A 13,771-nucleotide genomic window follows, 5' to 3' on the forward strand; every position below is an offset into this window, starting at 1 on the left:
GTCGGTTACGAAATTTAGCTACATCTTTTTCAACTGAATTTCTACAGTCCAGGTGCCATCAACATGTCAAGATCCCCCATATGGCAATGGTTTGGTAAGATCAACGAGGGTAGTTTGGTTCCAATTGATGACTCGTAAGAGAAAGGAAACACTGAGGTCTCGGATTCAGAGGAAGAGATAGATAATGAAAGTAAAAAAAGAGCAATTGCTACTCAAAACACCTTTCAGTCTCAGTACTCAGCAACAGTGGAGAATGTCAGAACACCAGCCAGGAAACATTTGAGATGATAAGTCTTACCCAAGGCAGTCAAATGGCAAGTTGTGATTGTTGTTAGAAGATATATGTGCAAACATGTTTTGACATTTTTTGCATAGTTTAAAATTCTAAACATTTTTATGACAACTTCAATAAAAGTGAAACTGTTTCTTATGTATACTTTAATAGAACTTTAGTAACTGATGGGTTTGTAGATAAATTTTCGATAGTTGTAATCGTGAGAATAATCAGTTTCGAAATTTTATGACAATTTAATGGGAAAGGATCGTAAACAATTAATTGATGGTTCTCCTAGTTTATAAAGGAAATTTCGAACAAATTCATTGACGTCAGCTAGAACGAACCTTTCGAGCAAAGTACTTGAAGTTATGAATTGAGTCAATTACTCGCCGGAACTTCAATATTACAATATAATTGATATCTGTAATTGTTGCGTTCGGTTAATTTTACAAACGCACCTAATTTTAATCTTTAATCGTTACGTTCGCAAAAGTTTCGTAAGTCTATTAAAAATATCCATTGGCGGACAGTGTTATTCCACAACGACAATTTCAAAAGACATCTTCAAAATATTTTCATAATTTTTTATTTTTGTTTGTCATATTGGCATTAGTGAGGTTCAAAAAAACAAAGTTTGGATTTTTTAGTTATCGGACGTAATTGGAGCATGAAAGGATTAATTGCTGTTTAACTTTTGCTATTAGAAAAAGACAGAACGCGTTTTGTGCGATTTAGACATAAACTGTATTCACCAAATTGTTCCTTATTTCAGCATGTGGAATGGCAAATAACGCTAAGTTTCTTTTCAAAATGGCGACTTGTTACCTATCCCTAATACAACTGTATCAATCTACATTGTTTACACATGAAAGTCAGTAACTATTTTAAGTAACTGAAGATTTTTTAGGTAATACCTCTCAATTGAAGCTAATCACTTCTACATTTATGCTACAGACACTATCTAGCTATATGAATTTGCTTGGTAGTTATGAATTTGATTGGTTGTTTTGAAGATAATAAAAGTTAGTAGCCAAAGTTAAAAAAGTGTGACTTTAAAAACAAGAAAAATATTTTAGCCTAATTTTCAATTACTTTTCTTATTTTTTTGAACAATTGGTATTTTTGTTTTTGTGCTGCAAAATAACCATATTATAAGCTTTCAAAGTTTTTTTAAAACTTTTTTTCTAACTTTATAAAACTACACTACCATGTATATCATAGGTTTTATTAAGGTAAACAGTGTCTCTGAAAAGTTCACTGCATTTGGAAAGGGACTAATTATTTTAGAAGAAAGCAAAAGATCAAGATTTCATTTATAATAACTACATATTAGGACATCCTTCTATTGCAAACTTTTATCATTTAACCAAGATTCTCTAGTTACATAACTAAACTCTTTACTCAGAAATGTAGTCTGGATCTACTGATAGGTTTTGTCTCTATTTCATCATAAATAGACTCTGTTCCATTGTGGAGAATCAGGTACTTGGAATTTTTTTCATATATGGTACTGTTCAAATTATTTCAAAATAGGATATCTTGTGTTTGTTCATTGTAGTTTATCTTTAGTTAATCTAAGTATAATTTCTTGTTTCAATTCACTAGTTCTCTCTATAACTATCTATACTATCCCCGTACCTCTCTCTCATCAATTAATTGAAAGGTATTAATACTTTCTTTCTTTTTGAGCATTAATTGAAATGATAATGTAAAGTATTTAAGTCTTGTTCTGCTCACCAAGTTGATATTCAAAATAATAACATAATTTACATAGATCACTTGTAATGTTCCTTTATTTTGATGATATTTTAAATGAGCTACAACTTCTCATAATTATATATACACAACCATGATACATGTCTTATCTTAAAACTAAATGAGATGGTAAAAAATTAATAATATTTAAAATCAGTGTTCAAAATGTCTACTCAGATTGTTAATTAAAAAATGTTGTTAACCAGTGTTATTTTACAAAATTAGCAACTTGAAAAAACAACTTGAAATTTGCAGTTTGAAATTTGCATTATAAGTAACAATCATGATAATATTAATGATTGATCTCTGAGTTGCATGTGTAAATGTGTGTGTTGCTCAAATTCTAGTCTTACTCTAATGATGTTATGCTTCAGTTGCACTCTATTAGGCTTAAATAACATATACTGAAATAGTTTTGATAAAATGCAAAGACAATCAACTTGTCCTGAACTTCTTTTCAAGAAGCGATGTAAATACATTGGTTCAGTTGCTATCACAACACTTTCCCATGAAGATCGATTGCATTTTGTAAATGATAAAATGCTTGAAATGAAAGATGGGAGTAAAGGTATTGGTGTCATACTTATTGTTACAAATGAAGGTATTAAAGCATTAAATGAAAAGGAAACAGCAGTAAAGTTTGCGCATAGTATTTCTTCTATCGCATTTTCTACTTGTCTTCCTGGTAAAAAGCTTTTTGCTTATATAGCTCGAAGTAAGCAAAGTGATGGCAAATCAATAATACAAGCTCATATATTTAGAACAAAGAAAGGTAGTCATTCTCAGCAGCTAAGTGCAGGTGTATCTAATGCATTTAGTATTGCCTACTCACGTAGTGAGACCAGGCGAAAAACAAGAGAGCAGCTTTTTCAATCTGAGGCAGAATTACAATTACCACAATCTATTGCAGCAAAGCGAGGTGGAGGAAAACATTGGGCAAAACTTGAAATTGCAAAAGGACATGATTTTTCATCACATGCTTTGCATGCAAGAGCAAAAGGAGTTGCTCCTGTTAAAAAAGATGATTTTCAAAATAAAGAGTATTTGGAAAAGAATGAAATAGATTCTCCAATAATTTTAGAGACTAAAAAGAATAATTCCATAACAGTTGAAAGCAATATGATTGATAAAAATGGTAGTAGTAACTTAAAATCTAGTATTACTGACTTGTCAAATATTGAGTCACCAAATGCAAAAATAACCCAGGCAAAAAAAAGGATATCTTCAACTAACACTCATGAGATTGTTGAATTAAAGCCTACTATTATGAGAGATGCAAAGCCACGATCAAAGACAATTGATATTGTCAGTGTTTCAGATAAGTTTTCAGGTTTATGCTTTTCTGATAACAAAAATATCCAACATTATGAAAACATTCGAATCCAAAAAGATATCCAAACATATGAAAATGTCCAAAATAAAGATTGGGACATTAAAAATTCTGCAAAGCTTCGAACACAATCCGAAGTTTTTAACAGTAATTCTGGCAGTAACTTTGTCTCTCAGAAGCCTTTAATAAATATTAATGATGAAATGACCAATGATATGATACTAAGAAATTCAGATTGGTTCCAGCCTGGGTTTTCTCGTGAAATTGCAGTAGAAGTACTTGAACACTGCTCTATTGGTTCATTTATTGTTCGTGATAGCATGAGTCATATGGGGTGCTATGTAATGACAGTTAAAGTTCCATTAAACATCAAGTCAAGTGGCATAGCAAACTTCCTTATTGAAAAAACTGAGGATAGTTTCTATAGGATCAAAGGCTTTTCTTCTACATATCCCTCATTACTGGATTTAGTTTCATTCTATGGAACTGTAGAACAAGATTTACCATGCCGGTTGCGCCTTGCAAATAATAACCCATTGTTTATGGAAAATAATTTACCTGATAGAATTCCAAAGGTTTCTAACTTTCTTGTAGTAGACGATGATGATGAGTATGATGATCCAGATTATGAATATTTTAATACTACTGATGAAATTATGAAAGAGTTGCAATGTCAGTAATGTTTTTTGTTGTTGTTTTTTACAGTTAATAGGTTTAGGTGCTCTTTTAATTTATTAGTTTAACAAAATTTAAGTAATTGTGTAATAAAATACATTTTTACCAAAATATTAACTCTTTAATCAAAAGGGTGAAATGGTGGAAAAATGGTGTAGAATATCTTTCTTATAAAAATTTGTTTTGATGCAAGTTTTACAGCAAATATAAACTTTAACTTATCAAATTAGTTTTATTTTAAATTATTGAAATTTGAATTATGGTAATTCTGGTTTTTGATACATGCTTTTTTTTTTAACTTAAGGATTTGTTAGACTTTTATAATAAAAAAAAATATTTAGTATATATTATTTTTTTGTATTTAAAATTCATAATACTTTATATATAAGTGTAAATAGTCATACAAAATGAAGTTTAAAACACAATAAAGTATATAATACTCTATTGTGTATAGATAATTAGATATGTTGGCATCAGTTTATGTAGTTGATATGAATTTTTCTATTTTACATATTTTTGATATTTTTTAGGTATTATGTTAAAATTTTGAAGTTTTTTTATTTTTGATGGTTTGGTTTTATTGTATATTTTTGGTTCTCACAAAATCTGGTCATGGAAATTTTATAATTAATTTTAAAACGATTGTGCTTGCTAAATTGTAAGAAAATGTATGAATGAAGGAGTTATTTTATATGTAATTTAAAGTAAAGAGTGTGGTTTTTATTTTCATTTAAAGCATGCATTTTCATTTTAATATTTTTGTTCTGAAAAATATAAAGCTAAAAATATTTTTTTGGTCTTTCATTTGCTCAAATTAAGTTCTCCATTGACAAAATTTTTCAAGACAAGAGTTTTTTCAAAGTAAGAGTTCAAGTTTTCCAAATTTTATATTGACTTTGATTATTTTGGTTCCATCATACCAACCTGTGTTGCATAGCATTCTTTTTCAAAATAGAACTTTTTTTATGTTGAATGTAGGTAATTGAAATTCCTAACAAAGAAGAAAAAAATTTTTCTAGGATTTTTAAACATGTTGTAAATCATATATGAGCAACAGCAGATAAGATTTTTTAAAAGGAAAATGTTCTTAGAAAAAAACCTGTGAATAATCTGAAAGGTTTTTATATACTTCAATACTTAGAAGAATTTATTAGTTGTCTCTAGAGTTTTTTCCATCTTTTCCATCTAGAGTAAATGAGTAATTAACAATGGAGCATGAACAAGAAATAGAAATCACAATTGGAGAGCCTATAGCTGCTAAAGTTTTGGATACTTGTGTGGGAACGGTAATTTTGCTATTGAATTCATTACAAACATTTTTTTAAATTAAATGCTAAAAATTCTATCTGAAAAGTACCCTTTGCAAATTGCATATATAGTTTTCCAGTTTCTTAAAATTATTCAGTTAAAAGATAATTGACTTTTTATTCTGTTTTTGTTTATGATTAAAATTTAATTTAAATGCATGCTTTAAAAATTAAGTCTTTTTTTTTTAAAAGTAATCATAAGAGAAAAGCTTATTGATTTCTGATTAAAATGGTAACAAATTCTTTCTCTAACTTTTTAAATAATTTTTTAAATCATTACATTTTGATTGAAGTAATTAATATACACAATCAAAACAAAGTCTTTAGTGTAAAGCTAATGACTGTCAAGGATGATAATGACTTATGGGATTTTTGATATATTTCAAGAACCACTTGATTTTGATAATATTTTTTTTGTTTTAATGCAACTTTATCTCTTAATATAAAGATAATTTTATTCGCAAGTAAACGTTAGAAAACTTATTTTGGACGAGCAGCTTAAGTGAGGACCAAATACACAGTTCAAAACCGTAACAAGAAAAGCTTAAAGAAAATCAAAAGTGCTATATATCGATTAGGATAATGAAGCCTAGTGCAAACTCAACTGTTTAATGCTCCCAGGTAGCTTTATAAAAACCCAAATAGAACAAAGTCTGATGTTTTACTAAAAGCAATTATTATCAATAACTTTGGCAAGAAAGTTATGTTTGTTTGGTTTCAAAATCTAGCAAATTTTCACAAACAGAAATATAAACTCCAAAGTTTACATGAAACACTGTTTAGAAAAGCAACTGATTCATATTATCCAAAAGCATGATGATCCTCCCATCTTCTGACCTGATCTTGCATCTTGCCATTACTCAAGAAGTGTTATTGAACAGTATCAACAAAACAGTGTTGATTTCATCCCAAAAAACAGGAATCCAACTAATATCCCACAATTTTGTCTAAGTAAGAAACTTTAGGCAAGTATGAAATCAGAGCTGGATTAGAAGGGCAAATTTTTGGCAGACATCAGTTCTGTTGGGGTGTGGCATCACAAAATTTTAAATAATCTTTCATCCAAAAGCTCATGAAAGGTTCCGCAATAAGTTTTGAAATTATTTTGATCAGTATGAAGTTGATGTATTCTAACAGCTTTGCTGTGTCTGGAAATAAATTTGCTTTAAAAAAAAGAAAAAATTATCAAAATTGATTAAGAGGTTCTTAAAGTGTATCAAAAATCCAATGGTTCATTATCATTTCAGACAGTCTTTAAATCAGTGTTGTAATGTCTAATTGACATTTCAGACTCTCAATATTAAATCTCATTCAAATTTATTTTTTTGACTGTATGTCATAAAACTAGATAAATACTGCAACTTTTCTTTATAAAGGTTATAGATAATGACTAATTGCTTAGTTTTATGATATTCATATAGACAGTTTGTTTGCTTATTTTACTAGGATAACCGTCGCTATTACAAAATTCAATGGCAGGCAACATGGGAAGCTGAGGAAGATATTTTACTAAAATACCAGCCACTTGTTGAAGAATATTGGCGCTTTTCAGATGCAAAACAGCAAAAACAAGAAAGTCTATTTAACATTGAAGTATCTGGTGGGTTCTCAGTTAAAGTAGCAGAAAAAGAAAATAAAGGTTTTATTTTAAAAGTTGTTTGTCACGATATTCTTTTTTTTTTTCCAGAATTTATTTAAAGCTATATTTAACATTTCACAAGAATATTTAACAGCTACATTTCTCAAGCAAAAAAGAACCAAAAGCAAGTTTGTATAGCACTTTAAATGTACTTTTTGTTATTAATTTTAGAATCACCAATTTCAGATAGTTCACTTAGTGATTTTTACAAGCCAGGTATATATATTGTATATATATATATATATATATATATATATATATATATATATATATATATATATATATATATATATATATATATATATATATATATATATATATATATATATATATATATATATATATATATATATGTATTAGGGTAGTTAAAAAAATAAAAGTTTGAAATGTTAGATTTAAAACCTTTCAAGTGGTGATAAACACTACAATAATATTGTACACAAAATTTTAGCCATTTTGAGCAATATTTAGAGGTTGCTCAAGGCTTTTGAAGTTTGCAGCTTTTTAAGTACTTACAACTGATTTTTAATTTCACTTTTAAATACAAAATTATATTTTATTTCTTAAGTTTTATTAAGAGTTTTAACTAAAAGTTAACATAATATACAATAGAACTGTTAATAATATGATCTAATAAGAAATAAATGCATTGCAGAATGTAATTGGAATCAGTTCTGTAATCTATAAACATTGAACTTTGAACAGTCCTTAATCTGTATTCATTTGAATAAGTAATGATTTCTTAGCTGATTTGAATTTTTCTCTGTGTTGCTGAACAACATTCAGTAAGTATTGTCTCTGTTCTGCATTTTTAGTCAATATTTCAATTTATTGGCTTATAAATGCAACATCACGTTCAGCACAATCATTAGTGACTCGTAATCCTTTAATTCTGATTAGGCCTTTTTTGTATGTTTTGAGAGCATTCCAGATACACGAATCAGTGGCAAGCATATAAAATCAACATCATGTAAAATCAACTAACAATCATTCAAAAATAAATAACCCCAATCATTCAAAAATAACCAATGACTTTGATGTTATAAAATCTTCAACTAACTTCAAATGGATATCAGCAACATTTCCATATTGTTTTTGGTTTTTCACATTTGATTTAGTGTTCAATTTGGAAATAATTTTTTTTTTTGTTTCCAATGAAACATTATTTGAAAAAAATGACAGGAGAGATGCAAACAAGTTAAATGACAATAATGCTTTCTCTTCTTTTGATGTCAGTTTAAACTATTTTGTAAACATTGTAAATATTTTTGATACAATAGATTACTTTTGAAAGCCAACAAACATGGTAAAAGGCACCAGGTATATAAAATTGTTTTCCTCTAGGAGGAATTTCACTAAGAAACTACTGTCAGTCCTAAAAACTCTCTGTAGTCATCCCTTGGTTGTTTACCACCTGTTTGCAAACACTTTATTGCAAATATAATTGTTTCATCTTTTAAATCATCACTGAGGAATTAATATTCTTCTTAATTGCTGAATCTCCAATGTTCTTTAAATCTTTTAAAAATCAAAACATCTGGACCACTGATTAGCCCAAAGCAGCAATTGAAAACATCAGATACTATGATTTCATGTATGTAATAACAGCAGGCCAAATACAACAGCTCTTTTTTCAATAACTTTTCTATTATTGTACAAGCTCCTGTATGAAATCCTGTTTTGCTAGAGGTTGTATCAAAACACATTCCAGTAACTTCTTTCTTTATTCCCCGTTCTGCAAAGCTTGCTATAGTAGCCTCAGCCATGGCTTCTCCAGTTCCTTTTAATATTTTTTGAGTAACTTTTCAGTGTGTTCACCTGTCACTAATATGGCCAAGCGATCAGTTTTTTTATGAAGAACAATAGTAGTCTGGCAGCAATTTACCATCCCAGTGTTTAATGGATTTGATTCAACTCTTGATTATCCTTTTCTCCTAATTTTTTTTTCTATTTTCTTTTCTAGCTCTATGCATTGTTCTAACAGATAATGTTAAATCATTAATGCCATGTCCCAAACTTGTAGCTGAAGCTGCTATAGTAAAAACAGCTTCTCTGTTAGACACCTTGGTTCTGTCTAATGCTGATGCAAGTTCAGGTGTCATTAATTTAGCTATCTTTGTTTTCTTTGGTGTGTGTGTTACATTTTCAGAATGGTAATTGCTCATTTCAATTCCTTTAAACTCAGGATATTCTTCTTCACTTGCATCATCCTCAAAATCAGTTTCACTGCTTTTATTTGGTTTCTTTAAAGTTAGAATAGATTTTGTTGAAGTTTCTTTTCTTGTTTCCTCCTTATTCTTCCTCTCCTTTTCTTTGGCTATTTGCTCAACAATTTTTTCTTCTTTTCTTATCAACTTTTGAATTACTGATAACATGCAACCTTGTCTTCCAGCTCTCTGTGCTAATAAAAACTTTATCCTCCTCTATTGTCATCATTTGCTTGGCATTCTGGTTAGCAATATCAAACAGTCTAATTCCTTCAAAAATTTATTATGCTCTTTAAGTAGGTTCATTGCAACATTGAAATTGCTGTTAGTGAAAGCAAGACATTTGATAGTAGATGATGCTGCCTTTCAACTAAATTATGAATATGTGTCAGCTTTTGGATGCCAAATAAATCATTATAATTAGCAATTACACATTCAAAGTACTCATAAAATAACAACCAATTGTTTGTTTCTGAGTTTTACTTTTGCAATACTTATTCTTTTTTAACTTATGATATTTGTTTACACATTTTTCAGTTTTAGTTACTACATGCTGCTCCGTTTTGGTCAGAATTCTTGCTTTTGACCAAAAAACCATTACTTCTTTTGCTACATAAATAGCTTTTCTATGTATTGTATCTTTATTTTGCCAGTGATAATGAAAAAATCTTGATAAGTTTTGTTGAAGGAAGTTTACTTCCTAATTTTATATCTGAAGTAGGACCAATCAACCACATAATGGACTCACTTTGAGTATGTTTTCTCATTTCAACATTTATTTTGTTTGCCATTTTCTAAAAAATAATAAAATAGAATTAAAGTGTAACTCATTTGGCAGTTTAACATAACAATTAATAAAATAGACAGTTATAATTTTACCTCTAATTTGATAACTGAAATACAAATCCTTCAGTAAGTCTGAATTGTATCAACAAAATGTACTATAAAACTTGTACCTGTTATATTAATGTTTTAGAAGGTTAAAAAATACTTTTTAAATTAAATTATACAATATAAAATTAAAAATTTTGTTAGCATTTCATTTAAGGCACAAACAATAAAAATGAGTATAAACATTTGTAAATAATATTCACTCAATTTCTATAGTGCTTGAGCAACCTTTAAACATGAACCAAAATGAGAGATTTTTGGTAGTTTTGTTATTTTTGATAACTGTCACCATATAAAAGGTTTTAATATGCACATTTGAACAAAAAAGATTTTTAGCATATTGTGTGAACCACCCTAATATGTATATATGTAGTGTCTGTTTTACATTTACTATTTAAAATAGCATTTTTATAAATGCCTAAATTTTTATGAGTATTTCATATTATTTCTAATTGGATCTTAATTCTTCTTAAAATTTGACTTTTTATAGCTCGTATATCTTTACAGGGTTGCCAAAAAGTTCCCAGATTTAGTAAAACTACATTTTCTCAGTCTATTAAAAGATATCTATCTGATTTTACTGCCTGTAGTTAACAATAAAAACACTTAGTAACAATATACATTTTTATTCAATTCTGCCTCCTTTGCATTTCAATACAGCACGAAGACCATCAGGTCAAACATTAATTATATCACACAACATTGTTTTTGATAATTTATTCCACTCTTTGTGTACAGTTGCTTTAATTGGCTCTAAACTATGATGTTGTGAAGCATTAACCCTTGCTTCCAGTATCCCCCAAACAGAATAAAAAAGGATTGATGTCTGGTGATGACGAGGGCCATTCTGATAAGGAGATGAAGCCTGGTAAATGTTCTGAACACCATGTCTGGGTGACTTTGTGTGCAGGAGCAAAATCCTGCTGAAAAATCCTGTTGCTTGAAAAATCAGCTGAATAAAATTTATCACAAATAAATACACAAAATCAAAACTTATTAGCAATCAAATGTCACAAATACATATGAGAATAAAGCATGAAATTTAAATTTTAGATTTGTCCGGGAACTTTTTGGCAACCCTACATATATCTTAATATACCTTGGTTATCTTCATATATATTTTGTATATCTTCATATATTTTTGTGTATTTTTTATATTTGTGTTGTCTTTTTTTTTTTTTAACATATTTTTTTTTCTTATATCTTATGCATCTTACACATGCTATTCCCTATTTTCTTTTAAATGTTTAAATAGTTAATGATGAATAGCTTGAAAAGTGTATTTAACATTTCTACACACACACACACACACACACACACACACACACACACACACACACACACACACACACACACACACACACACACACTCACACGCTCACACGCTCACACGCTCACATGCTATAAACTTAAATTAAACATTGTCTTGCATTTTAGTAAATTCACCTGAGCATAAAATCAAAGAAATATCTTCTGTTACTGATAATTTCCAAAATAACAAACCTCCACCTTTAATGCCTGAAAAATGGCAGTATGCAAACCGCCCATTTCAATGTGAAATTTGTTTACGTTGCTATACATCTGAGAAGAAGATCGAGGAGCACAAACGTAAACTGCACATGAATAAAGTTTTTTACCAATGTACATATTGTTCAAAAAAATTTGCTACAAAGCGCAATTTACAAAATCATATGAACAGACATACTGGGATTGGACCTCATCCATGTCCTGGATGTTCAAAACGTTACATGACAGAACAAGAGTTAGAGCATCATAAAAGGTTTTTTTAACTATATTAATGTTGAATTTTAATGAAAGTTAAGAGTTATAAATAAAAAGTTAACTAAAGTAATTAAACCAAATATATATGTTAAGGTGGATTTTCAATAACTTACACTATTTGCTGTATTTATTTTATATATATAAGATGTTTAATGTCAAATTTCCAAGTACATAATGGTTCACCTAAGTTATTTATTTAAGATATTGTACTACTTATTTTTCAAACTTTAAAAGACTTATTTTTAAAAAAACATTAATCATCGGTTCCTATTTTTAATAATTTCTAAATCTTTTAGATCTTGTAATGGGTTAGTAGAAAAAGAGTTTCAGTGTAACATATGCAACAAAGCTTTTGCAACCAAACCACATCTTTCTTTCCATATGAAAATTCATTTACCTGATGATCAAAAGCCATTTAAATGCCAATACTGCCCTCGTACTTTTGCATATAATCATGACTGCATCCATCATATGCGTCTTCATGTTGGTGAAAAACCTTTCAAATGCTCAGAGTGTAGAGAAGCATTTCATCGGAAGTCGTATTTAACAGAACATATGTTTATTCATACTGGAATATCCAAGTACAGGTGTTTAGACTGTGAGGTGCATTTTTAAGTTGAGTTATTTAATATTAAATATTACAAATTAATTGCCAGTCATTGCAAAAAGCTTTAACAATATTTTGCCTAAATCTTAATTGTGTTAAAGTATCTTGCATTATTTGGTTTATTAACTTTTAATAGTCTTTTGTATAAAAATTGTTTTGTAGCAATACTTTAAAACTCAGCAAATGCTTCAAACTCATGTGAAAAACGTTCACATTCTTAAAAAAACCATTCCTTCTGAAAGAAAGAAAACAAAAAATGAAAGAAGATACAGGTAAAGTTTTTTTTTATCTCGTTTTGCTGTTTCTTGCCTAGCAGAGTTTTTGTTAATTTAACAGAAGAGTCAATGCTCTAAAAGAGATAGCAAGATAATGAAAGAAAAACAAGCAAAGAGAGAAAGTGAGATGATAGAATGATTGAAGAGAATTATTAAAGAGAGCAAAATGAAAGAAAGAGATAAACTATAATTAGGTTACCATATTGTAGTTTGTCACTTTATTACAAAATTATTCATCAAATAGTTTTATTTTTTCTTCCTCTCCTAAAATCATAAGTATTTAATATTAATTTATTTTTTAAAGATGCGAAGATTGTGATAAAGTCTTTCGCTTCATGAAAGAGTATCATTATCATCTTGCAGTTAACCATAAAGATGCTTTCCATCTTAAAAATAAGAACAATATTGAGTATGCAACTTTTGAACCTACCATGGTTTACAAATGCAAACAATGTGACAAAACATTTCAATGGCCTTCAGCCTTAAAAAAGCATGCTGAAACTCATAAGCAAGATGGATCATGTAAAAATTATGCTTTTGAAGATATTAGAGACTTTAGTGATAGTAGTGAAATTAAGGAAGTTAACCCAAGAGTAAGTGACCAGTTACTAGAGACTTCTGATATTCTTATCATTGATCCAAAAAATCATCGGGACATGATTGTTAAAATAGCTCAACATGAATCACATAAAGAAGATAGAATTTCTGAACAACAAGATTGTAAAGCTCTTAATAGTAATGTAGAATTTGATAGTATAGGATGTGAGGAAATTCTGCCAAGGAGTGTTGCTGAAGAAAATGCGGAGGTTATAAAAAGTATGAGCATAACTGAAATAGACTTTAAGTTAAATGACTTTTCTAAAATGATTTCAGATAGTAGTAGTGCAGAATTTTAAACAGAAATCCTTTCCAGTTTTCATTCTTTTTTCAACTTTCTATTAAAGAATATAAAAATGAAATGTAAAATATGTGTAATCATACTGAAGCAAACTTCTTTAATAGTGTGTGTTAGAAGTGTCTTTTTTT

The 13,771-nt window shown here is 28.7% G+C and overlaps 2 protein-coding genes across 3 annotated transcripts; both read left to right on the forward strand.

Annotated features, from left to right (window-relative positions):
- Positions 1-836: 836 nt before the first annotated feature.
- LOC145192477 (uncharacterized) lies at positions 837-4,811 on the forward strand. The gene has a single exon (XM_080069767.2). The coding sequence runs from the start codon at positions 2,456-2,458 to the stop codon at positions 4,040-4,042; it is 1,587 nt and encodes a 528-aa protein (XP_079925893.2). The 5' UTR covers positions 837-2,455; the 3' UTR covers positions 4,043-4,811.
- A 397-nt stretch (positions 4,812-5,208) lies between these two features.
- On the forward strand, positions 5,209-13,756 carry LOC145192103 (uncharacterized). 2 transcript variants are annotated; one of them, XM_080069276.2, is made up of 7 exons: positions 5,209-5,323; positions 6,791-6,983; positions 7,155-7,199; positions 11,519-11,861; positions 12,160-12,466; positions 12,633-12,742; positions 13,050-13,756. In XM_080069276.2, exons 1-7 carry the CDS (start codon positions 5,246-5,248, stop codon positions 13,639-13,641), a joined length of 1,668 nt encoding a protein of 555 aa, XP_079925402.2. In that variant the 5' UTR covers positions 5,209-5,245; the 3' UTR covers positions 13,642-13,756. The 2 variants fall into 2 exon arrangements, with proteins under 2 accessions (XP_079925402.2, XP_079925403.2); XM_080069277.2 differs by lacking the exon at positions 7,155-7,199.
- Positions 13,757-13,771: the final 15 nt, after the last annotated feature.

Source organism: Hydra viridissima, unplaced genomic scaffold, assembly GCF_058129835.1.
Source record: "Hydra viridissima isolate aposymbiotic clone 2 unplaced genomic scaffold, HvirCarnegie_v1 scaffold_1, whole genome shotgun sequence".
Lineage (NCBI taxonomy): Eukaryota > Metazoa > Cnidaria > Hydrozoa > Anthoathecata > Hydridae > Hydra > Hydra viridissima.